This window comes from Zea mays, chromosome 2, assembly GCF_902167145.1.
Source record: "Zea mays cultivar B73 chromosome 2, Zm-B73-REFERENCE-NAM-5.0, whole genome shotgun sequence".
Lineage (NCBI taxonomy): Eukaryota > Viridiplantae > Streptophyta > Magnoliopsida > Poales > Poaceae > Zea > Zea mays.
Window position 1 is genome coordinate 149073621 of NC_050097.1, and position 25149 is coordinate 149098769.

The 25149-nt window shown below is 47.4% G+C and overlaps 1 protein-coding gene and 1 long non-coding RNA gene across 6 annotated transcripts; one reads left to right on the forward strand and one right to left on the reverse strand.

The window, feature by feature from the left end:
• The first annotated feature begins 377 nt into the window (after positions 1-377).
• On the forward strand, positions 378-2356 carry LOC109944562 (uncharacterized). The gene is made up of 2 exons (XR_002267644.2): positions 378-642; positions 2092-2356. It is a non-coding gene; the product is annotated as an uncharacterized lncRNA (long non-coding RNA).
• A 12499-nt stretch (positions 2357-14855) lies between these two features.
• On the reverse strand, positions 14856-17995 carry LOC103647091 (neurogenic protein mastermind-like). Of its 5 annotated transcripts, none has more exons than XM_008671649.4 (4): positions 17596-17868; positions 17262-17335; positions 17065-17140; positions 14856-16797 (listed from the first exon to the last, which is right to left on the reverse strand). In XM_008671649.4, the coding sequence occupies exons 2-4, from the start codon at positions 17289-17291 to the stop codon at positions 15305-15307; spliced, it is 1599 nt and encodes a 532-aa protein (XP_008669871.1). In that variant the 5' UTR covers positions 17292-17335; positions 17596-17868; the 3' UTR covers positions 14856-15304. The 5 variants fall into 5 exon arrangements, with proteins under 5 accessions (XP_008669871.1, XP_035820895.1, XP_008669870.1 ...); XM_035965002.1 differs by having other exon boundaries at positions 17506-17868; XM_008671648.2 differs by lacking the exon at positions 17596-17868 and adding an exon at positions 17414-17589.
• Between the last annotated feature and the right edge of the window lie 7154 nt (positions 17996-25149).

Genomic DNA, 25149 nt, shown 5'->3' on the forward strand with positions numbered 1-25149 from the left:
TGTAGTTCAGGGTTAAGGATCTAGAACTGCTCCACACTATAATATCTAATTTGGACTGTTTGGTGGGGGGTAAGCAGTAAAGTCTTGTTTGTTGGAATGAGCTGGACAGCAGAAAACCTTGTGACCTTACTCTTCTGAAATATCACACCGTGGATCCCTGTTGTGCTTAGCCACAGGTGGAGAATTCAGCCACTCTTTCTCCTGTCTTTGTTCACTAGACAAAAGAGGATATTTTGAGTTGTGGAGTCGACCAAGTTCATTGTTTGGGCTGAGTTTGTAAACTTGGTTGGAGCTGTACTTGTAAGCCACGTGTGGTGGCCATGTGGTGCTGGCACCATAGAAAATACTCTCCACTACATATGCGCTGAACTCAGAGCTGTCTGTCCTTATCAGTTGCACTAGGGCTTGGTTATGTGAAGTTTTTCCCTACCAACCTCTAGCCAAAGTAGCTGCGTGTGCGTTGTAGTTCCTGTGTCCACGACAGTTTTAGCTCCCCTCCTCAGCCACTAGATCGATCTGCCCTTGTTCATCACAGCCAACTCATATGTCTGGTGACCACAACAGCAATCCTTCAACCTCACCATGGCCAGGGTTCGTGGAGATTGTCTCGGCCGTGTTGTGCCCGTTCCTTGTTCCTCACAGGTCAGTGAAGCTCACACCATTTACTGCTTGAACTCTACCACTATTGGTTGCCTGGAACTAGGTGTGCAATTTGCTCAAACATAGGCTGTCAGATTTCTGGATCACAGACTTAGTGCAGAAGGCTGAAACTAGGTTTTAGTGTGTTGAGCTCAACTTTGGAGCTCTATTGTACCCAGTCTATTTGGTTTTGGTCCAAAGTTTTGTAGCAAGTTTGAAGACCATAGTAAGATTAACAAAATTACTAAAGGGAGATGGGATTGGTGCTACACCAAATTGGGAGTAAAACTTGTCCAAATCTTCTCTGTCAGACATAATGAATGCTGATTCAGAACACAAAAAAAATGGGGCTGCAGTGGTTTTGGCTCTACTTTGGTGCTTCATAAAAATTATTCTGAATGTTTTCAACCTAGGGGTACTATACCAAAGTAGTAGAGCTATATCTAAAGAATAACTTTGGTAATGTGAGTTTGGTCTGTTGCTGTGTAAAAATTGGAGAACAGGTTGGCTAAAGTTGGTCTATCAGGATGGACACATAACTGAATTTTTATTCAGTTCTGAGAACTGAATTGCAGCAGGATGCCTAGTTTGGAATTCATTTGTGACTGATTCATGGGGTTTTGGATTAAGGGTTCCATAGCAAAGTTGTAGACCATAGTAAAGTGAACAAGTTTGCTAAAGTGAGATGGACCTGGTTTCACATAAATTTGAGAGTAAAAGTGACCAAAAGTTTGACTGTCAGGTGGTTGGTGACTTAGTCTATTCAGAACTGAAAGTCTGAAATCAGTAATTTTAGTGCAGTTTTGGAGCTGTGTAGTGCCTGTTCTAGGTGGTTTTGAACCAAAGTTTCTACAGAAAGTTTGAAGAACATGTGTTAGATAACAACATCCTTTAGGTGAGTTAGGGTTGATCCCACACACAAAGTGGTGTAAAGACTGCCCAAAGATGGACTTTCAGTTGCAGAGACTGAATTTCATTCAGCTGCCTAAAAACTGAATTTGCAATGTGTATTTTCAGCTTGGAGTGTTATGCCAAAGTGGAAGAGCAATACTTAGGGAATAGATTTGGTTAAGTAAGTGGGTCTCTTGTCATGTGAGTTTATGAGATAAAAGGCATTGAACAGAGGGGAAAGGAATGGAGCAATGGAAGATGAATTCAGAGAACTGAAAGCAGGTTCAATGAATTGTGGCTTATTCTTGGACACTATAACTTGTAGTTCATGCAGGTTGGATCCTTGCTTAAGGCGTAAATGAAGTACTTGGTTGGTTATGGAGGCAAGGTTTCCTAGTTTGGTTGGTGAATTGAGTTGTGATATTAGAGTATTTAGCTCTCTTAAGGTTTTGTTAGTTTTTGTGTGCACCATTAGAGTGATGTAAGCCTTGCGATGCTTCTTAGTATTTTCTTTTCAAGTTGCATAAGCATAAACATCCATGATCATGTCATTTCATATAGAACTCCTACCAGAAGGAGTGAAGATTCAAGCTAAAGTGGTGACTGAAGAGGAATCTACTCCAGTAGCTGCTTATCAAGTGGAGGAGCCATCTAACTGGGGTTTAATAGAGGGATCGAGTACCTCTTCACTGCAATAAGGCAAGCCCCGGTGCATTTACCACTTCCTTGTGTTTTTAAAAGATTTTTATACACTTTAAGTCTAATGAAATATGCATTAAGTTTATAGGAGTTGCTTGAAAACTATTGGATGCATTGCCTACCTTGATATCCATACCTTTATAGATGCTTCGGATGAAGTATCAAAATATGATTTACAAAAATGCTTAGCCCTGCTTAGATCTTGTGGATAGAGGTTGTCTTTGCAATAATGCCTAGCTCAGGGGTTATCCTGAGGAAGGATGACTTCTACCTGCAAGAATATGTTCATTGGGAGCATGGTGGGATCTTACTGCAAAGTTCCCTATAATGCTCTTTTCATCCTAAGGAACACAAAACAATCCTAAGGGTGGAAGTACTTAACTCGAGACTTGGGTTAGGAACAGGTGATGCTCCACCCAGGTTAATTAAGGATTGGATGCGTATGTAGGCCTGTATGATCAAGGACTATTTTAACTAGCCACATGCCTTGGATATGGGACAGGGTAAGCTTGAACCCGGCTATTCCATACATGAAAAGACAATCGCGCACTGGGAGTGGAGAGATGGCGAGAGTGGCACGTACCCTCCTGGCAAAGGATCGCCTAAAAGGGGTGGTGTGCTCTCGGGTGGCGTGGACCTGTTCATGTAGTGGAGGATCCATGGGAACGGTTGACATATGCAAGGGTTAAGTGCTACATATGTCTTGTGGTTAGAGATCCTCAGCTGAGTAAATCGATTCGGATCGCCGTTATATCCCCGGAGAGTGGAGACTTGATCGCTGCCCTGCAACCTAAGTCAGGATGTGAACATTATGAATAAAAATGATGTTGTATTGATGAGATGGTGAAATTAGACTAGATGCAACCAGAGTCTATTAATATTTAATCTGGCGTTAAAATATTGAAAGTAAGGACTCACTTTAGTAAGCTATTTCTGCAAAAGTATCTAAGTTGATTCTTGCTAAAGCCTTTTCCTTGATTCCTATTTAACCAGCATATCCTTGAGAGTCATTTTTCCTTAGTCGGGTAAGACTTGCGAAAGTACACTCCGTACTCAGGGTTTTCGAACCCATGTTGTTGTAGGTGATGAGGAGTACTCTAGGTGTTCCTAAGGCTGGAGGGCGTTTCCAGTTCTAGAGGAAGATTAGTTAGGCTTATGTTTAAGCTTTGGAGGGTTCCTACCTTCCTGCTATTGTAATAAGTTATGCACTTTGAGTATATCAGGACTTGTAATAAATGTAACTGTTCCTATGTAATAACCTTCCATTTTAGAAATGAAAAGAATATTTTGTAAAGTCTTCCTCTCTTATCTCCGAAGTGTGTATTGAATGCGATTACTGTAATATGCATGTATGGTGGGAGATCCTTGGGATGATGAGTTCAAGCTGTTGAACTCGTGATAGCCTTGTTAAGTTACCTGGTACACGTGCATAGCCATCTGAGGTCATCAAGGCAAGGATTGGTGCACGTGGGCCTGATAACTTGGGAGGGCTGCCACAGTTCATGTCCGGTGCGCGATCTCCTTCCTATTCTAGCGCAGACGACCGTTGCAGATTCGTGGCAATTGGCGCACCGGACAGTCCGGTGCCCCCTACCGACCGTTGGCGCGGGCCACGCGTCGCACGCGGATTGCGCGGCCGACCGTTGCGCTGGCGGCCATTGGCTCACCGGACAGTCCGGTGAATTATAGCTGTACGCCGCCAAACTTTCCCGAGAGTGGCCTGTTCACCGGACAGTCCCGAGACAGTCCGGTGTGCCAAGCCAAGCTAGACTTTGGCTATACCAAGCCAAGTCTTTTTCTTTTTTTTCTTCTCTTCTTTACTCTGTTTCTAGCACTCAGACAATACATGTTAGTACTAAAAACAATGTACCAAGTCTAGAAACATACCTCATGTCTTGATTTGCACATTTCTCTTCATTTATCTCATAAGAACTTAATTATATGTGTTGGGCACTTAATCACCAAAACATTATAGAAATGGCCCAAGGACACATTTCCCTTTCAATAGTGAACAGTACCTGTCCGGTGCGCCACCGGACTGTCCGGTGTGTCCATCGCAAGCAAAACCAGCCTACGACTAGGAAGTGATTGGAGGCTATAAATACCCCATCAACCACTTCCTTCAATGGCATCCAAGTTTTCTGAACTCCATATTCATTGCAAGAGCAAAGCCAAACACTCCAAGACACATTCAAAGCATTCAATCCACTCCAAGCTCCCAAAATCAACTCTAGTGCTTAGATTATTTATGTTCTTTTATTGCTCTTGTTGCTTGGATTGCTTTCTCATTCCCCATTCTTATTCTCATAAGTGCTTTGTAAAGCTAGCAAGAGACACCTAAGTGTGTGGTGATCCTTGCGGGGTCTTAGTGACCCAAGTGATTAAGGAGAAAGCTCATCCGGTCTAAGTAACCGTTTGAGAGAGGGAAAGGGTTGAAATAGACCCGACCTTTGTGGCCTCCTCAACAGGGACTAGGTTCTTTGGAACTGAACCTCGGTAAAACAAATCACCATGTTCACTTGCATTGATCTTTGCTTGATTTGTTTGGCCTCTTTCCTCACTCTAAAGTTCCCTTGCTCACATCAATTTGAGTTTGCGAGCAACTCTAAGCAAGGAGAACTATCTTTCGAACTCCGATTTAATTCTAACACTAATCCCGGCCTTAGTGCGAGTTTAAGTTCATAATTTTTAGGTTTCGCCTATTCACCCCCCTCTAGGTGACTATCACATGTGGAGCTTGGTACCCATCAAACGCATGAGCTCGCGCCAAAACATCGAGGTGAATACCGGGTCATGGTCGGACATGATGGTCTGGGGCACAACATGGAGCCGCACAATGCCGATGAATAAGGCTTGTGCGACGGACTCAGTAGAGTACGACTGCGCCAGGGGGATGAAGTGACAGTACTTGTTGTACCTATCCACCACCATCATGAGGACGAACTTGACATGAATGCGAGGTAATGTTCCATGAAGTCGAGCACAATGTTCATACAGACGCCCTAGGGTACGAGCAAATGAAGGAGAAGACCCACCAGGTCGAGGTTCTCCGATTTATACCGCTTGCATGTCACGCAAGAGCACACTAGGTCTTGACCAGTTGTTGCATGTTAGGAAAATGAAAGTCGCGGCGAAGACGATGAAGTGTGCGTTGGACCACTTCATGTTCGTCCCCGTGTACGGCGACCATAATCCCCTGGATGAGCAGGGATGCTAGGGGAATGTCCAGGCACCCGCTGAACTGGACCATGTTGTCTATGAGCGTTCAGGGCACGCCGCGAGAGCCTATGCAGAGTTCGTCTCGTATGGTGATGAGGGTAGGGTTGGTGTCCTACACTTGATGGAGGCGCGTGCTGAAGTCAAAGTGTGGAGTAGAGATGGCGAAGATGGCCTCCGCCTCCGTGTCGAGTTGGGACAAGGCATCCACCACCACATTTGCCACACTAGGCTTGTATTCGATTGAGCAGTCAAAGCCCAACAGTTTCCCCCACCTAGTGGCGCTAGGCATCATGGTGAGGCGCTGATCAAACATGTACTTGAGGATATAATGATCTATCTTGACGAGGAAGTGACTGCCTCATAGGTACGACCTCTAGTGCCGTATGGCATGGACAAGGGCGATGAGCTCCCACTCATAAGCGACGAGGGAGCAACGACGTGAAGCGACAGGGCGGCTGAAGAACGCAATCAGATGGACATCCTGAATGAGCACAGCATCAAACTCGTGCGAAGAAGCACCACACTCAACGATGAAGTCCTTGGCGAAACCCGGGATCGCCAATACCGATGTTGATGTAACCGCCACCTTGAGTGCACAAAAATCATGACTACTGCGTCAGTCCAAGAGAACCCTTCCTTCATGAGAAGTACGGTCAACGGTGCCACGGTGAAGCCAAAGTTGTGGACGAATTTGTGGTAGTAGTCGGCTAGGCCAAGGAACCCACGCACCGCCCGCGCTGACTAAGACACCAGCCAGTTATGGATGGCCTATACCTTGGCCAGGTCCATGGCGACGCCCTCCTTAAGAGATGACGTGGTCGAGGTATGAAACCGAGGTGACTTCGAAGGAACACTTCACCCGCTTGACGAAGAGTTGTTGCTGTCGCAACATGGAAAAGACGACATGGAGATGGCAAAGGTGGTCAGCCCCATGACCTACTGTATATCAGAATGTCATCAAAGAATACAAGGACAAATCAGCGGAGGAAGGGTTACAAGGCGTCGTTCATGAGTGCTTGGAATGTCACTAGGTGAAAGGGAATTAGGCTTACACCTATTTCCTAATTGATTTTGGTGGTTGAATTGCCCAACACAAATATTTGGACTAACTAGTTTGCTCTAGTCTATAAGTTCTACAGGTGCCAAAGGTTCACAATAAGCCAATAAAAAGACCAAGAAAAGGGTTCAAACAAGAGAGCAAAAGACAACCCGAAAGGCACCCTGGTCTGGCGCACCGGACTGTCCGGTGTGCCACCGGACAGTGTTCGGTGCACCAGGGGACTCCAAGCTGAACTTCTCACCTTCGGGAATTCTCAGAGGCGCTTCGCTATAATTCACCGGACTGTCCGGTGCACCACCGGACAGTGTCCGGTGCCCCAAGGGAGAGCGACTCTGAACTCGCCAGCTTCGGGAATCCGCTCCGCTAAAATTCACCGGACTGTCCAGTGAATCACCGGACAGTGTCCGGTGCACACCGGACTGTCCGGTGAGCCAGCGGAGCAACGGCTACTTCGCGCGCAACGGTCGACTGCAGCGCATTAAATGTGCGCCTGCACGCGCAGACGACAGAGCACGCGCGGGTGGACCACCGGACAGCCTACAGGGCCTGTCCGGTGCACCACCAGACAGCCAGGCGGGCCCACAAGTCAGAGCTCCAACGGTCGGAACCCAACGGCCAGGTGACGTGGCTGGTGCACCGGACTGTCCGGTGCGCCCGTCGACAACAGCCTCCACCAACGGTCAAGTTTGGTGGTTGGGGCTATAAATACCCCAACCACCCCCACATTCAAGTCATCTAAGTTTTCCACCTTCCAACTACTTACAAGAGCTCTAGCATTCAATTCTAGACACAACCAAATAGATCAAATACTCTCCCAATTCCACACAAAGCTCTAGTGATTAGAGAGAGAGATTTGTTGTGTTCTTTTAAGCTCTTGCACTTGGATTGCTTCTTTCTCTCATTCTTTCTTGCGATCAACTCAATTGTAACTGAGGCAAGAGACACCAATTGTGTGGTGATCCTTGTGGGGACTTTGTGTCCCGTTTGATTGAGAAGAGAAGCTCACTCAGTCCGAGGGACCGTTTGAGAGAGGGAAAGGGTTGAAAGAGACCCGGTCTTTGTGACCACCTCAACGGGGAGTAGGTTTGCAAGAACCGAACCTCGGTAAAACAAATCCTTGTGTCACACTCTTTATTTGCTCGCGATTTGTTTTACACCCTCTCTCTCGGACTCGTTCTTATTTCTAACACTAACTCAGCTTGAAGTTGTGTTTAAGTTTGTAAATTTCAGATTCGCCCTATTCACCCCCCCTCTAGGCGTCTTTCACTAGGGCATTGCACAGCCTGAATGACATCACCAAGAATTCGTAGAGGCCCTCGTGTGTGAAGAACATCGTCTTGTGGACATCACCAGACCGCATGCGAACTTGGTGGTACATGGATCTAAGGTCCATCTTAGAAAAGAATCGGGCACTATGGAGTTTGTTCAGCAGTTTGCCCACCATAAAAATGTGAAACACGTCCTTGATAGTGAGGGTGTTTAGGGCGTGGTAGTTGATGAAAAAATGCTATATCAGAAGACAGGCTTTCTCCGACAAGAAAGATGAGAGGAACCGTGGAGTTGGACCAATACGTTGGAATAGATAGCTCTGTTGCTTACTTTCAAGCTTTAGATAGGATCAATTTGCCCGTGCTTGCTGGTGTCAGGGTTGCAGATAAGTTGTTTCGGTGCCATTTCCTTTGTTATGAATGAAATTTTGGAGCTCAGTTGATACCGAATGACTTACATCACGATATCTTTTTCTTCCTCATTCTGATTTTGGTTTTCGTATCACGGATGTTGGTTCGCGCTTTATGGCATTTCAAGCAGAAAAAGGACTGACGTCTTGGGGCGCGCTAGCGCGCGTACTTACGCTTACGCTTAAGGCAAGAAATGTTCTTGGTGGATGCAGGCCTTGGTACCCCAAAAATCCGACCGCCTTCTTGACGAGAAGGGTCGGTGAAGAGAATGCCGACACGCTACTATGGACAATGCCCTGCTCCATCATGGGAACACGTTGCCGCTCCAACTCGTACTTGTGGGACGTTGGATACAGGTACGGTCGTATTGCCACTAGTTGCGCACTTGGCTTGAGGACGATGCTATGGTCATGGGCGCATGAAGGCGGTAGCCCCTTGGGCTCAGTGAAGACTTCCCTAAAGCAGTCCAGCAGCTTATCCAAAAGACACTCGCTGGTTGTCGTAGTCTGGACGTTGGGCGTTGCCACGCCTGACCAACACACGACGCCCATAGGTGCTGGAATGACATTTCCATGCTTTAAAGTCCCAAAGCACCTAGCCCAAGGTCGCCAGCCACTTTGTTCCTAGGACCATGTCGTACCCGGCAAGTGGATCACGAAGAGGTCGATGCAGAACGTGTCATTGTTGAAGGTGAGCGGGGCTTCTCTGATGACACCAAGGCAGATGACGCGTTCGCCATTCTCCACCGTTGCCATGAGGCGTGGATGACGCTGCAGAGGCAACACGATGTAGAGAGTCGCATCGTCAGTGATGAAGTTGTGTGTGGAGCCCAAGTCCAGGAGCACTGTGAAAATGGTGGTGCCGACGGGCACTTGGACCTGCATGGTGTCACTAAAGGAAGCCCTCGTGACCGCGTTGAGGGAGAAATGTGGGGTCTCCTCCTCGATGACCTCCTCATCATCGGCTGCACCCATGATGGTGTCATCCTTGATGACATCATCAAGGAGGAACAGTCGCTTGCAAACACGATTGTGACCGCGACCGAACTTTTCATCACAATTGTAACAGAGGCCAAGGTGGCGATGCTCCTCCTGCTTCGCCTGAGTCAGTGGATGAATCGATCGGCCCTCCACTATGAGTGTGGCTAGAGCGGCCTTGTCCGCTTTGTCTAACAAGGGCGCCGGTAGGGTGAGCTGTATGTAGGCATCAGTAGGAGCGATCGATCATGTGGGGGAAGCGCGTAACACACGTGGTTGTTTCGAAGCTCGATCTTGTGGGAGAGGCTCATGGTCGCCTCCAATGACTGGGGGTTGTGGATCTCCACATCATGGTTGAGTGGACAGAGGAGGCCGACGATGAACATCTAGACATGTTGCACTTCATCGAGACAGCCCACGCGCGGTAGCAGGGCCTAGAATGTGTCATGGTACTCTTCCACGGTGCTGGATCAGTGACAAGCCGCTATCTTGTCGAGTGGATTTGATCGGAGAGGAGGCCCATGGCGTAGGTGGAGGAGCTCCTTGAAATGGAGCCACAAAGGAGTACCCTCGTCTTGCTGGACTTGGTAGTACCATAGCTAGACGTCGTCCTTAAGGTTGTACGATGCCATCAAGACCTTCTCCTCCTCCATGATTCACTGTTGATGAAAATAAGATTCACAATGATTGATAAAGATCAGGGGATCTGACTTGCAATCTGTCGGTGTTTGGACTCGAGGACCTAACTGACTAGTGATATAATGTTGCACATCCAAAACCTAGATGGGTGATGCAAGATGACACAAGTCTTTATCTTGGTTCGGGTAAAAGATGGCCCTACTTCCAACAGAGGAGGGATGGGACTTATATTACCTACACCTAAGTGCTTGCAGTAGGGAATACAAGACGAGTGGGAGAGGGAAGGATCCCAAGTCCGTGGAGTTGATTGAGACAAGTGCCAATACCGTGGTAGAGGAGAAAAAATGTGAAGTGTTCGCCTGCTAAAGCCGTAGGCTATCCTATTTATAGCCCCAAGGGGAACTGGTTGTAGGACTAGAGTTGGTCACGTACTGTGAAGAGGTGTCGCCGTACCCCTCTAGACGGTATGTCTTGAAGTATGGTCTTATACTTGTTGTTGACTTATGCCCGCTCCATTTCTACTGAGAGCCGAGGCCAGGGCCGAGGGCTCGGCCACGCACCCGGCCCCCCCTAGTGAGGGGGTTGCCCATACCGTAGTGGTTGACACAGTACTAAGTATGGGAAAAAGCCCTTAAGTAGTGTGTCAGCCCTGCAGTGTTTGATGATGTTAGGCGCCTTCCTGTCGCGGATATCGAGGTCTAAGCCGGGCTCGGACGAGGCGGAAGTCCGCCCGAGGTCGCGACCGAACCCGTTCTGGGATTCGAAGACGTGCGCGTCACAGTCGAAGGAGTGGCCTCCTACGGGGTTCGCGAGGAGCAGGTAGCCGAGGCCAGGCTCGAACAAGGTAGAGTTTATCCCGAGGCCGAGCTTTACTTCGAGCGAGGCGGAGTTTGCGCCCGAGGGCTTGCCTATGCTTCTGTCGCTTTGTACGTCCCGTCGGGAGTTGACAGTCGGCGTGCAGGAACAGTGGTCGCATGCATAATCATGGTTGGTGAATCTTTGACAGGATCACGGTCTTGTTGCTCCTGTACACATGCAACCCTGCGCGGGGTAGGTATGCGCATTGAATGTCGTTGTCCCGGTGAACTTTAGATGAGTCTTGTCCTGGGTTTGTCCTGCTCACTCGAGGCAGGCTCAGGCGAGGCGACGACCGCCGTCCTGGGGAAAGGGGACCTCGACCGGGACGAGAATTCTCCCAAGAACACACCCTGTCCGAGGGCAGGCTCGAGCGAGGCGGCGACCGCCGTTCTGGAGAAAGGGGACCTCGACCGAGACGAGGGTTCTCCCGAGAACACACTCCGTCCGAGGGCAGGCTCGGACAAGGCGGAGTTATGGTGACCCCTGAGGGGGAGGGGGGGCGTCGGACGAAGCGCGGCTTATGATCATTCGTCCTCGGGAGACGTACCTAGATGGTGGTCTTTCCTTTAATCTAGCCACTTTCTAAACTGAGCCCTGCGGTCCCAACGCTTGCGTCGTCTTGACGCTCTGTTGCGTGCCGCACGTCTCAGATTGTGGATGGACAGCACGCTGTTTAGACTGGTGTGCAGCTGTACAATTAATAAAGACAAAGGAATATAGAAATAGTATAAACTGTAACAATTTGGAATTCGCTGCCAAGATCTGAAAAGGCCTGCAAATTAACCAAAGACTTGCAAGTAGGCTTCCGATGCCGATGCATGCTTCGAATGGAGCACCTGTATTTCTACGCAACATGTACAACAAGAATCAAGAATGCATGCATGTAGGAGTACTAGGAGACACTGACACGCACACAACAGTCCTGTTCTACCGTTCCTGTCCTTCAGGTTCGTCAAAGTCAAATCAAGAATCAACACGGTTTCGCCTACACCTCCTCTCCTAGCCACCTACTGGCACGTCACGTGACACGGTCAGGCTTTGCGCTGTTGCACGAACAGCCTGCTAATGCTTGACAGATGACAGGACGAGCATCAGCTGAAACCCCGGCCGGCGGCCGGGCGATGGTGTGGGTGCTTGCAGCGGCGATGGCGGCGGCCTGTCGCGCGCGTGGGCCGTGCCCGTGCGGTGTGCTTGTGCGCGCCCCACGACGACGATGGTCGATGGATGATTGGATCGCGATCGGGGGCGGTGAACTTCTCACTGGAGGCTGATAGTGACCGGCGACGTGCCACCACCAGATCGCGGGCGGCGCCGCGCCACAGAGAGACGGTGGCCCATGGCCGATCGCGCGACGCGGATGATGATGATGGTGGCCTGCAGTGCCCGCCGGTGGGCTCATCACATGTATCCGCCGCCCAGCCAAACAGGCGAGTCGACGAATGCGATGCGCTAACGGTCACCAAAATTTACTTGTAGAAGAATACAATGGGCAGTCCTCGTGCTCCCGAGAGAAAAATGGTTCTGCAAAATCTCACTATATGAATTATCCATTTCTACAGTCGTCGTGCTCCCTCACCGCATTTAAATAGTAAAAAAAAATTAAAGTTATACATAAATGAAAATTTGAGCCATTGGTAATAATTTATTTATTTTATTATTAGCCAAAAAAAAGATGAGAGAGAACTGTGGGCCTCTTTGGGTGGCTCTTGCCCTCTAGCTATGGCTCATCATAAAGCCCTACCAAACTGTCAAAAAACGATTTCTCATCAAGAGCCCTTAAAAAGCTGAAGCTGTTTCAATGTTCGTAGCTAGAGCATCTAAACCCTAACTTGTACGGACTCCTCCTACATTTTCCTCCTACATCATTATAAAGAAACATATGAGAAGCTGTTGTGCCAAACGAAATGCAAAGACGGCTCGATAAGCCAAAGAGACAGAGGAGCCAAGCTGTTTTTAAAGGAGCCACAACCCCCTATTCAAAGGGAGACTAGGTAGCTTTAGAATTTGCTCGGTTATATCGGGATTAAACGAGATTAGAGAGGATTTAATTATTTTGTGTTCAAAATCAAATAGAAAGAAATTATTAAATCCTCTCAATCCCCTTCCATTTCTCATGCAAAGGGACGTGGCCTAAGACAGGCTAGAGTCCTGCTCATGTGACGCTCTACCGTACTAGTAGGTGCGTAGCCTACACATACAGAAGGGCAGAAGGCCGTCCTCTACTTCTCACGGTTCAAGAAATTCCTTGACCAGGCCAGGGTCGACGACGCTGACATGTGCACTGCACTGGGGTCCCCGGGCGGGCCCGGGGGGAATCTCTTGCTGTGCCTGTGGCCTACTATCCTATAGCAGCACGTTGTTACCCGTCGCCGCCGCATTAGTGCGTCAACTCGCGTGACGTGACGTCACGTCGGAGGTGTACGTGTGTGCACGAGGCCGACGGCGCACCGATCCATCATCGGATCGGAGGCCCACCCAGGCCCAAATATCATTCAAGCGATGGCTTGGACGCAAGCAATCATCGGGCGTACAATATAGATGGCCAAATGGACGGTCCGGCCTGGCATGGCCCGGACACGGTCGGACACGGTACGAATAGGGTACGACCCATTTGACCCATTTAATAGCCGTGCCGTGCCGACATGGCACTAATGCCTAAAACCAGGCCTAAGCACGGCACTAAGCCTGCTTAGTCGTGCCGTGCCGGCACGGTAGGTCCGTTTAGCCTGTTTAGCCCATTTAGTCCGTTTAGCACTATATCACAGAATTTTAGTCAGACATTCATAAATAGGGGTGGAAACGAGCCGAGCTCGGCTCGGCTCGCTGTGGCTCGCTCATGTAACGATCCGAGCTCGGCTCGGCTCGCCCATCTCACGAGCTCGAAAAAACGGCTCGGCTCGGCTCGCTCCTGGCTCGCGAGCCGGCTCGTCGAGCCTAGGCATAAAATTAAATCTGCTCTCTAAATTATAATATAAAATCTTAAAAATATTTTAAATAACATATTTTAAATGAGTAAATAGATATATTACTAATATAATGTATAAAATAGATTATTTTTATATAGTAATCTCAAATAATATAAATTAATTGTCTACTCGGTATTAATATTATATGCTAATTAAGATTTTATGTAACAAATTGTTGTTGGGTCGAGCCACGAGCCAGCTCGCGAGCTGCACCGAGCCGAGCCGAGCTGGCTCGCTCTTTTCACGAGCCAGAAAAACAGGCTCGGCTCGGGCTCGTTTGGAGCGTCGAGCCGGTCCGAGCCGAGCCGAGCTGCTGCGAGCCCGAGCCAGCTCGTCGAGCTCGAGCTTTTTTTCCAGCCCTATTCATAAACACAGTTAAAACATACTAAAATAGCTAATATTGAGTTGTTTAGTGCAATGGCTGACTCATTAAAAACTTATCTAGGTAAAAACTCACCCTTGTGAGAAAACCCTAGATAGAAAAAAAGTACAGCACACATTTAACTAGTCGTGCTTAGGTCTAATCATGCATAATCGTGCTTAATCGTGATTTAGAGCTAATCGGGTCGTGCCCGTGCCGGCCCAGCGTGCTCGGCACTCGGCCCAGGCATGACACTAGCCATAGGGCCGTGCCGGCACAGGCCCGACTCCACCCGTGCCGTGCCTAGGCACTACGGCTCGTGCCGTTCTCCGGACCGACCCGATTAGTCCGTCACTATTGACCATCTATACGTATGACACCTGGAAAACATGGCCGGTTCCCATCCGTCCTCCCTTTTCAGCCTATGTTAATGCTGTGCTTTGCTTTTGGCATAGTATCACTGACTTTCACTCACACCGTAGCAATAGCATAGCAGCAGCCGTACTAGCATGAAACCGTCCCGGTCCCAGCGATTAATGTGAGCGCAGGAGAAAAGCACTGCATGCAATGGCCAGATGAGCTCGAAACCGCGGCGAGGGGCCGCTGCCCTGCCTGCAGTCCTGCGCTACTGGCCTCCTCATGCTGCTGCTCTCGCTCTAGTTCAGCGTGGACCACTGCCGTCGCCGTCGCCACTCACCACTCACCAGCCACCATCATGGCTCCGTCGCTGCTGCCGCCATGGCACCATGTCCACCCCTTCGCCCGTGTGTCGCTGTCTGGAGTGGAGATACAGTAGCACTGTATCATCTACCTCCATCCATGATGATTCTTCTCTGTCTCTCTCACACAACAAGCTAGGCAGGCAGAGAGAGGCACTGCTCTTGCACATTGTCCATTCATTAGATATGGGGCAAGCAAGCAAGCAAGCAAGCAAGCAAGAAAGAAAGAAGCGAAGGAAGACAGCCATCAGCTAGCATCACCACTATCATTGTTGTTACCACTATACCTACCTTCCACTCAAGGAAGAGGAAGCTGCATGCCGCTCTTTCTTTGTTCAGAGAAGGGAAACAAAAAGTACCAAAGGTGAAAACAAACTAGGGGAAAGACGAAAACGAAATGGGGCGGCGAGGTTACGGCTGGTGCTATAGCATATAGCTAGTTTTTTTTTTCTTCATGTATACCGACGACGACTCTTCCACTCACGGCGGCCGCCTCCGACCTGACGGGCCCGAGCTCCCTCCTTCCGGTTGGCTGGCTGGCTGGTTGCCTGGTTCACTTTCTCCGGAGCCCCCCGCAGGCCGCCGCCGCGCCTCGCCTCACATCACCGAGCACCCGTTGGGGTTCTCGTCGCTGAACATGCTGTCGTGCGGGTGGCGCTGCGGCATCGGGTAGTAGTACGCCGGCGGCGGCGGGTACTGCGGCATCGCCGGGCGCCCGTACCCGTACCCGCCGTGGCCATGGTGGCCGTGGCCGTGGCCGTGCCCGTTCATCATCATCATCTGTTGCTGCTGCTGCTGCATGATCGCAGCCATGTGCTGCTGCTGCTGCTGCATCACCGCCGCCATGTGCTGCTGCTGCTGCGGAGGCAGCTGCGACATGCCCAGCATCTCCGCGCCGGCCGGCATGCCGCCGCCAACGCCGCGCGGAAAGAACCCGGCCCCAGGCATTCCGCCAGCGGCCATGCTGATGCTGCCACCAGCCGGCATGCCGTGCGCGGCGCCCCCGCCTGCCTGCGGCATGCCGCCGCCACCCATGTGGGGGTGGCCGCCCATCTGGCCCATGCCGGGGAAACCGCCCGCGCCGCCCATCATGTTCGGCGGCCTCATCATCATGCCCGCATGCGGCGGCGGCGCGCCGCCCATCATCGGCCCGCCGAGACCGGCGCCGCCGGGGAAGCCGCCTTTCGGCTTGCCCTGCCCAGCCTGGTTCCCGCCGCCCGGGGCAACGACGCCGCCGCCGCCGCCGCCGCCCTTGCCGTTCTTGGCCCCGCTTTTGCCGCCCCCGTTCTGCTTCGCCCCGCCGCCGTTGCTGGCGTTCCCATTGATCTGAACCGGGACCTCGTTCCCGCCGCCACCCTTCTTGCCGCCGCCGTTTCCGTTGCCGCCACCGGCAGCAGCGGCCGGGGGCATGCCCATGGGCTTCATCACCATCCCGGGGCCGTCGTACAGGTCGCCGTCGTCGTCGTCGTCGAGGCCGTCGTCCTCGAAATCCACGTCGTCTAGTTCGTCGAACTCGTCGTCGAGGTCGCTGCCGTCGTCCCCGAACTCCTCGCCCCCCGGGAGGTCGAACTTGACGGTCTTGGGGTCCTTGGCCGCGGCGGCCTGCGCCTGCGCCTGCGCTGCCGCCGGGAACGGCATCGGCATCGGCATGCGACCTGCGCCCATGGCCATGAGCTCCGGATGAGCAAACTTCATCCCGTTCATCTGCATCTGCTGCTGCATCTGCATCAGCTGCTGCGGCGTCGGCTGCGAGTGCGGCAGCGCCACCACTTTCGCGCCGGCGCCGGCGCCGCCCGCTCCACCCTTGGGCTGCTGCTGCTTCTGGCCCTGGCCCTGGCCCTTGCCGGCGGCGTTCTTGGGCGGCTGACCCTTGCCGCCTGCGTTCTTGGGCGGCTGGCCCTGGCCCTTGCCCCCGGCATCCTTGAGCTGCAGTTTCTCGAGCTGGGTCGCCACGGCAGGCTTGGCGGTGGCGCCCCACAGCTGCGCCGGCTTCCCGGCCTTGTGCAGCTTCCTGATGACGGTGTCCGGGTCCATGAGCCCGGACACCGTCACCTTGCCCTCCGCCGCATTAACCGTGCTCTGGTACACCCCTGCAACACCCACCAATCCATGCCCAGCGCATTTGTATTAGAACAGAAGAAAACAAGTTATTTTCGGAATGGACACAAGGGTTATCGTCCATCGTTTCTGTTACGGAGAAGAAGAGAGCAGGCGAGCAGCCTCTCCCCTCCGGCTGAGCTGGTCTCACTCTCAAGTCTCACCCTGGCAGGCAGAGAAGACGAACACGAAAGAACGGCAAACAATAACAAAAAAAAGGCAAGCGGTTCGCGGCTTTATAAAGAAGGAGAACGTTTTACCATCGATCTTGTGAAGCACCTTCTTGACTTTCTTAAGGCAGCCGTCGCAGTGGATGTTCACCTTGAGCTCGAGGGTCTGTGCGCCCAGACAGAAAAACGCCGCAGGAGAAGACATGGCATGCAGGGTGAGCGCGAACCGGGATCAGCGGCCAGCCCTGCCTGATTGACTAAAATGACAGGCAAACAGAAGAACTCACCTGCACTTTCAGGGTATCCTCGCGGCTCATCCTGACCGACTTCGTCGTCGTCACGCTCCGCCGCGGCCTCAGATCTGGTACGTGAGAGCACTGGAATTAGGGAGGGAGGAGAAGAACAGGGACGGCGGCGGCATGGGAAGAAGGAAGCATTCCTCGTCTCGTCTGCCTGCCTCTCGACTCCGGCTCCACTCCGCGGAGAGGGAGAGAGAGAGAGAGAGAGGAGGAGCGGAGGGACCTCACTCACACGAGGAATGAATAGGAATAAAATCTACTCCGGGAGAAAGAGCGAGAGAGAGAGAAGAGAGACGCAGTCACGCAGGAGACGAGACTTAACAGCAGGCCAGGCCATGACAGGCCCTCGCTTGTTAGAGTCCGTGTCTGCGGAAAACCAAGAGCTCGTCTCGTAATAGGAAGGCTGTCAAGCGAACGCCTGCAGTGAGTCGGCACCGTCTGGTCCAGCAGGTCTCCCGGACCGGACCAGGAGAAAGAGAAACCCAAAAAGAAAGAAAAAAGAAAGAAAGAAAGGTGGGACTGGGAGGTAGGAGGAGGAAGAGAGACTCTCGTCTCCTGGCTCCCGACTACCCCCGCCCCACCTACCTCACTCTAGGAGTGTCTACAAGAAAGCTAAGCACATAGAGGAACGGAGTGGAGTACTGCAGTGGAGTCCATTACCTTCTTTGCCCTGGAAGCGCAAGGAAGGCCTTTGGCTTTCTTCCTCCTCCTGCTCAGATCAGAGCGAGAAGGCTCTTGTGTTGTGTGAAAGATGGCTGCCCAAAGCGCGGTTTAAATAGGCTCTGACATGGTGGGTGGTCTTCCTGTGTTCTCCTTCAAGGATTTCTAATTTTAGATACAGGTCCTCCTGTTATTATTAATTCCACCTGGGTTGGTAAATTCTTTATTATTATAAACTTTTAGAGCCATGTAAAATATCAACTGTTTCCTATCAGTACGGTTTCTTTGAACGAAAAGAAAACATAAAAAATGACCCATACCATGACCTTAAGGAATGTTTGATACAATAGAGCTAATAGTTAACGACTAAGACCCCGTTCCATTTTAGTCCTATTTAACATAAATTGTCAAACGGTAGAACTAATACAGATACTAAATTGTTTTAGTCTCTAGCCTCTCAAGAGGTGACTAAAAAAGAATAAACCATATAAATTTCATATTGTGCCACTTCTTTATTTCAGTTGCACTAATGACGAAAGGTTGCTAAAGGATATTTTAGTCCTCTTACGATTCATTTAATGCATTGTGAATACTTTTAGTCGCTAGAACCAAACATGGTAGTGACTAAACTTTAGTCACTGGACTAAAGTAACCAAACATACTCTAAAATTAACCGAAGACATCCAAACACACTAGTTAATGGTTCAAATATTAGCTATTTTCAGTAAATTAGTTAATAATTAACTAGTTAATTTCGCTAACGATTTTTTAGCCGACTAACTATTATCTCTAGTGTATTTAAATACATCCTAAATTTCTATCACTTGTTGGGTAGTTTCTTCGGGGCTCCTTTGAATTGCAATAATTCTAGAGAAATCATAAAGAAAATTCACAGGAATCGGTTAATTTTCATATAAAAAAACACAGGAAACGGGAAAGAATCCTCCGCCGTTCCGAAGCAGAGTAAACTCTTCAAATTTTATATTTTATTTTACTTTGGTGGTGACGATGGACAGGGTTAACTGAAGTATATCGCTACCAGCCGGACGCCATCTGCAGGCCTCGCGCCAGCCATCTGCTGCCACTGACCGGCCGCGCACGACGACGCGGCGTCCACTGCCGAGCGCGTCAGTTTGGATGGAGAAGACGACGGTGGCCAGCGCATTAACAACCCTCAGTGATCATCATCATCGCGTCCACGCCATCTGCTTCTCTCTCTTTTTTCCCCCCTTCTCCTTTTGATCTGTTAGTCTGTTACTGTCCTCTAGTGGTAGCAGTAGTAACTCTTCTTCAAGTACCCCCACAAAAATTTCTCTTCTTCCGTTAGCGTGTCAGTGTCTTCTAGCAGCAACTCGTTTTTTTTTGAAAAAAAAAATAAAACTTCTGTAGCTTGGACAAGGTTCACTGTACGATTTGGCCTCAGCAGCCTGAGACAAACAAGAGAGCGGACGGCGAAATGCGTGGGGAGAGCCAGGCCATGGTTGAACCAGTAGTGCCAGTCGCCATGGTTCCTGTTCTGTCCAGGACCACTCCAGGTTGTTGTTCATGCCATAGGCACACGGCGAGGTAGCACTCGGTACATATCGACAGAATTAACATATACTCGATTAGTTAGTAATTACTCCATCCGTGCTAAAATATAATTTATTTTCGAACTAAACAGATATTTATTAATTAACATATAAATGTAGTTTATATGTACGTTCGTCGTCGTCGATGGAAAAAAAGAGGCCTAAAAAAAACTATATTTTTGGACGGTGCAGGCGTGGAGTACATTAATCGACATTTTACCATTCATTCTTTCTATCTTCATGTAATGAATCAAAATATTACATTTACCAATAGATTAATCTGGAGACTAAGAACCTTATAGAAATCAAGCTTTTCCTACGGTATCTTCGGCGAAAGCTAACCGCTACCAAGGAAAATTTAGCAAAGCGTAACGGGAAAGGGCAACTGTTAAAAATGTAGCTCTTTCAACGGTAACGAAATAATAGAGCACCACTTTTTTTATTGTCGCGGTGCTAAATCGAGCCGGAGAGTTGCTTTCCACAACTACTGGCTAAGGTAACCGACTTCGGTTTCCCGTATGTCAGGAAATTGGCTTTTGCGGATAAATCTTAAAGTAAGAAAAACCATTCTCACTGGCGCAGCTCCCATATGTTGGGCTATCCGGTGCTCTCGGGATGACGTTCGTGTTTGGCAAAGCAAAATGCGTATCTTTTTGCGTCGATGGTTTCTAGAGAAACGTACTAGTTGCGGTTTTGGGCTACGTTGCATTTGACGAGATAAAGATACCTATTCGGACAATATGTTTGTCGCATGCCACAAATGGAAAATAGATAATATACTTTGTCTTTCGTGATTTATTTTGCTTTGTTTCATGTGTTATGGTTAGACGGTTGATAATTTGTAATAACTGAATGTTGTATGCGGAAGCGCAGAGATAGGAACTGTATTCCTTTGTTAACAACATGAAAACATAGGTTTTATTAACAGCGCCGCCTGTATATAAGATATGGTCGTTTGGTGAGGTATTCAAATTTGGGTCATACAAACATATCTTAGAAAAGATCCCAAACCAACATAGCATGATCTACCATATCTATTTATTTGGCTGCTAGATAAGGCACTACCGATAGAGATAGACATACATGGCTTGAGGTTATAGCTAGACGTAGTGACGTGTCATAATGTCTCCAAATTCACTCTATCTATATAAAAATAACAATGCCAAAAAATGAGCCTTTAAATAAGTACGACACTGTTAATATGAATGTAATCATGCAAATATATACATACTTATGGAGATTTCACAAGTCAAACCACTATATTCATTGCCATCATGAGAGATGTAAGTGCATGGCCTATAGCTACATTGATGTCATAAATATCCCAGCTTTATAAAGTGATAAAAAATATATAGTCCAAAAATAATTTTATGGACCAAAAATGAAATAATTATATATCCACGCGAAATTCATAAACTAATCCAAAATATTTGTATTCTATCTATAATTCATTGTTGATGCTATAGATAGGCATGCATGGTCCTGCTATAGCTACACTGATATCATTATGTCTTCAAGTGCTAAAAAGATAGTGAAAAATGGAGGTATATAATTTAGTAGGACTGCTCCTAATATCTGTACACGTTTGCAGCCCTAACTTGTAATTCCTAGTTCCCTACAAACTTACATGCATGATGCATGTGCCTACAAAGAGTATAGATCAAACCACAAAATTCACTACCGACTTCGATTTCCCATATGTTAGAAAACTGGTAGGACAGTAAAAAATGTTGCTTTTCCAATGCTGACACAATAATTAAGCACCTCTTTTTTATTGTCATCGTGCTAAATCGATTTGGAGAAATGCTTTCCACAACTACTGGTTAAGGTAACCGACTTCGGTTTCCCGTATGTCAGAAAATTGGCTTTTGCGGATAAATCTTAAAGTAAGGAAAACCATTCTCACTGCCGCAACTCCCATATGTTGGGCTATCCGGCACTCTCGGGATGACATTCGTTTGGCAAAGCAAAGTGCGTATCTTTTTATGCAGACGATTTCTAGAGAAACGTACTAGTTGCGGTTATGGGCTACGTTCAGTTTGAGGAGATAAATATATCTATTCGGACAATATGTTTGTCGCATGCCACAAATGGAAAATACATAATATACTTTGTATTTCGTGATTTATTTTGCTTTGTTTCATGTGTGACGGTTAGAATGTTGATAACTTGTAATAACTGAATGTTGTATGCGGAAGCGTAGAGATAGGAACTGTATTCCTTTGTTAACAACGTGAAAACATAGGTTTTATGAGCAGCGCCGCCTGTATATAAGATATGGTCGTTTGTTGAGGTATTCAAATTTGAGTCATAAAAACATATCTTAGAAAAGATCCCAAATCAACATAGCATGATCTACTATATCTATTTATTTGGCTGCTAGATAAGGCACTACTGATAGAGATAGACATACATGGCTTGAGGTTATAGCTAGACGTAGTGACGTGTCATAATGTCTCTAAATTCACTCTATCTATATAAAAATAACAATGCCAAAAAATGAGCCTTTAAATAAGTACGACTATGTTAATATGATTGTAATCATGCAAATGTATACATACTTATGGAGATTTTACAAGTCAAACCACTATATTCATTGCCATCATGAGAGATGTAAGTGCATGGCCTATAGCTACATTGATGTCATAAATGTCTTAGTTTTATGAAGTGATAAAAATATATAGTCCAAAAATATTTTTTGGGCCAAAAATGAAATAATTATATATCCACACGAAGTTCATAAACTAAACCAAAATATTTGTATTCTATCTATAATTCATTGTTGATGCTAGAGATAGGCATGCATGGTCCTGCTATAGCTACACTGATATCATTATGTCTTCAAGTGCTAAAAAGATAGTGAAAAATGGAGGTATATAATTTAGTAGGACTACTCCTAATATTTGTACACGTTTGCAACCCTAACGTGTAATTCCTAGTTCCCTACAAACTTACATGCATGATGCATGTGCCTACAAAGAGTATAGATCAAACCACTAAATTCACTACCGACTTCGATTTCCCATATGTTAGAAAATTGGTAGGACAGTAAAAAATGTTGCTTTTGCAATGCTGACACAATAATTAAGCACCTCTTTTTTGTTGTCATCGTGCTAAATCGATTTGGAGAAATGCTTTCCACAACTACTGGTTAAAGTAACTGACTTCGGTTTCCCGTATGTCAGAAAATTGGCTTTTGCGGATAAATCTTAAAGTAAGGAAAACCATTCTCACTGGCGCAACTCCCATATGTTGGGCTATCCGGCGCTCTCGGGATGACATTCGTTTGGCAAAGCAAAATGCGTATCTTTTTATCCAGACGGTTTCTAGAGAAACGTACTAGTTGCGGTTCTGGGCTACGTTGCAGTTTGAGGAGATAAAGATATCTATTCGGACAATATGTTTGTCGCATGCCACAAATGGAAAATACATAAAACATTACTTGACTTTCGTGATTTATTTTGCTTTGTTTCATGTGTGACGGTTAGAAGGTTGATAATTTGTAATAACTAAATGTTGTATGCGGAAGCGCAGAGATAGGAACTGTATTCCTTTGTTAACAACATGAAAACATAGGTTTTATTAGTAGCGCCACATGTATATAAGATATGGTCGTTTGTTGAGGTATTCAAATTTGAGTCATACAAACATATCTTAGAAAAGATCCCAAACCAACATAGCATGATCTATTATATCTATTCATTTGGCTGCTAGATAAGGCACTACCGATAGAGATAGACATACATGGCTTGAGGTTATAGCTAGACGTAGTGACGTGTCATAATGTCTCCAACTTCACTCTATCTATATGAAAATAACAATGCCAAAAAATGAGCCTTTAAATAAGTACGACTCTCTTAATATGATTGTAATCATGCAAATGTATACATACTTATGGAGATTTCACAAGTCAAACCACTATCTCCATTGCCATCATGAGAGATGTAAGTGCATGGCATATAGCTACATTGATGTCATAAATGTCTTAGCTTTATAAAGTGATAAAAATTATATAGTCCAAAAATACTTTTTTGGGCCAAAAATGAAATAATTATATATCCACGCGAAGTTCATAAACTAAACCAAAACATTTGTATTCTATCTATAACTGATTGTTGATGCTAGAGATAGGCATGCATGGTCCTGCTATAGCTAGACTGATATCATTATGTCTTCAAGTGCTAAAAAGATAGTGAAAATGGAGGTATATAATTTAGTAGGACTACTAATATCTGTACATGTTTACAGCCCTAACGTGTAATTCTAGTTCCCTACAAACTTACATGCATGGTGCATGTGTGTTGGAACTTACTCTCCTGGGCAAGATGATCCAACGGGTGAGTGAAAAGAATGCAAACATGGTTTAACTCGAGATGGCAATTGCTCTGTTAATCCAGCCTCTCAAGGGCACTGTACGGGGGTATTTATAGGTGCCCGAGCGCCCAACGTCCCGATGTAAGGACGCTTATGCCCTCAGGCACCTGGATTATCCCCAGAATATTCCCATAAGGGAGGGTTACAAACTGTCATTACAGAAAAGCTATTACAAATCAGGCCCATAACACGCCTGAGCCACGCGGGGCCTGTTACAATGGGCCGAATCCCACGTGGGCCTCCAAGTCGGGTGGAGACGTGGGATGGAGAGACTTCGTCATAGGCCTTTGTCTTGCAGTGAAGAGGGCGAAGGGTGGGCCGCGCCGGTCCTCTTGCCTCTGTTGGAGCAGCGAGTTGACGAAGGCCTGGAGCGAAGGGTAGCGTCTTCGCCTTCGCCCCAACAATGTGCCTATAAAGAGTATAGATCAAACCACTAAATTCACTACCGATTTTGATTTCCTATATGTTAGAAAATTGGCAAGACAGTAAAAAATGTTGCTTTTGCAATGCTAAAACAATAATTGAGCACCTCTTTTTTATTGTCATTGTGCTAAATCGATTTGGAGAAATGCTTTCCACAACTACTGGTTAAGGTAACCGACTTCGGTTTCTCGTATGTCAGAAAATTGGCTTTTGCGGATAAATCTTAAAGTAAGGAAAACCATTCTCACTGGCGCAGCTCCCATATGTTGGGCTATCCAGCGCTCTCGGGATGACATTCGTTTAGCAAAGCAAAATACGTATCTTTTTTTGTAGACAGTTTCTAGAGAAACGTACTAGTTGCGGTTCTGGGCTACGTTGCAGTTTGAGGAGATAAAGATAGCTATTCGTACAACATGTTTGTCGCATGCCACAAATGGAAATTAGATAATATACTTTGTCTTTCATGATTTATTTTGCTTTGTTTCATGTGTGATGGTTAGAAGGTTGATAATTTGTAATAACTGAATGTTGTATGCGGAAGCACAGAGATTGGAATTGTATTCCTTTGTTAACAACATGAAAACATAGGTTTTATTAGTAGCCCCGCCTGCATATAAGATATGGTCGTTTGGTGAGGTATTCGAATTTGAGTCATACAAACATATCTTGTAGGAAAGATCCCAAACCAATATAGCATGATCTACTATATCTATTTATTTGGCTGCTAGATAAGGCACTACCGATAGAGATACACATACATGACTTGAGGTTATAGCTAGACATAGTGACGTGTCATAATGTCTCCAAATTCACTCTATCTATATAAAAATAAGAATGCCAAAAAATGA

Coding starts and splice junctions, on each gene's coding strand:
- LOC103647091 (XM_035965001.1), bottom strand. CDS start 17,179: ATGTCTTCTCCTGCGGCGTTTTTCTGTCTGGGCGCACAGACCCTCGAG. Junction 16,798..17,064: donor GGTGCTTCACAAGATCGATG/GTAAAACGTTCT, acceptor TGGGTGTTGCAG/GGGTGTACCAGAGCACGGTT.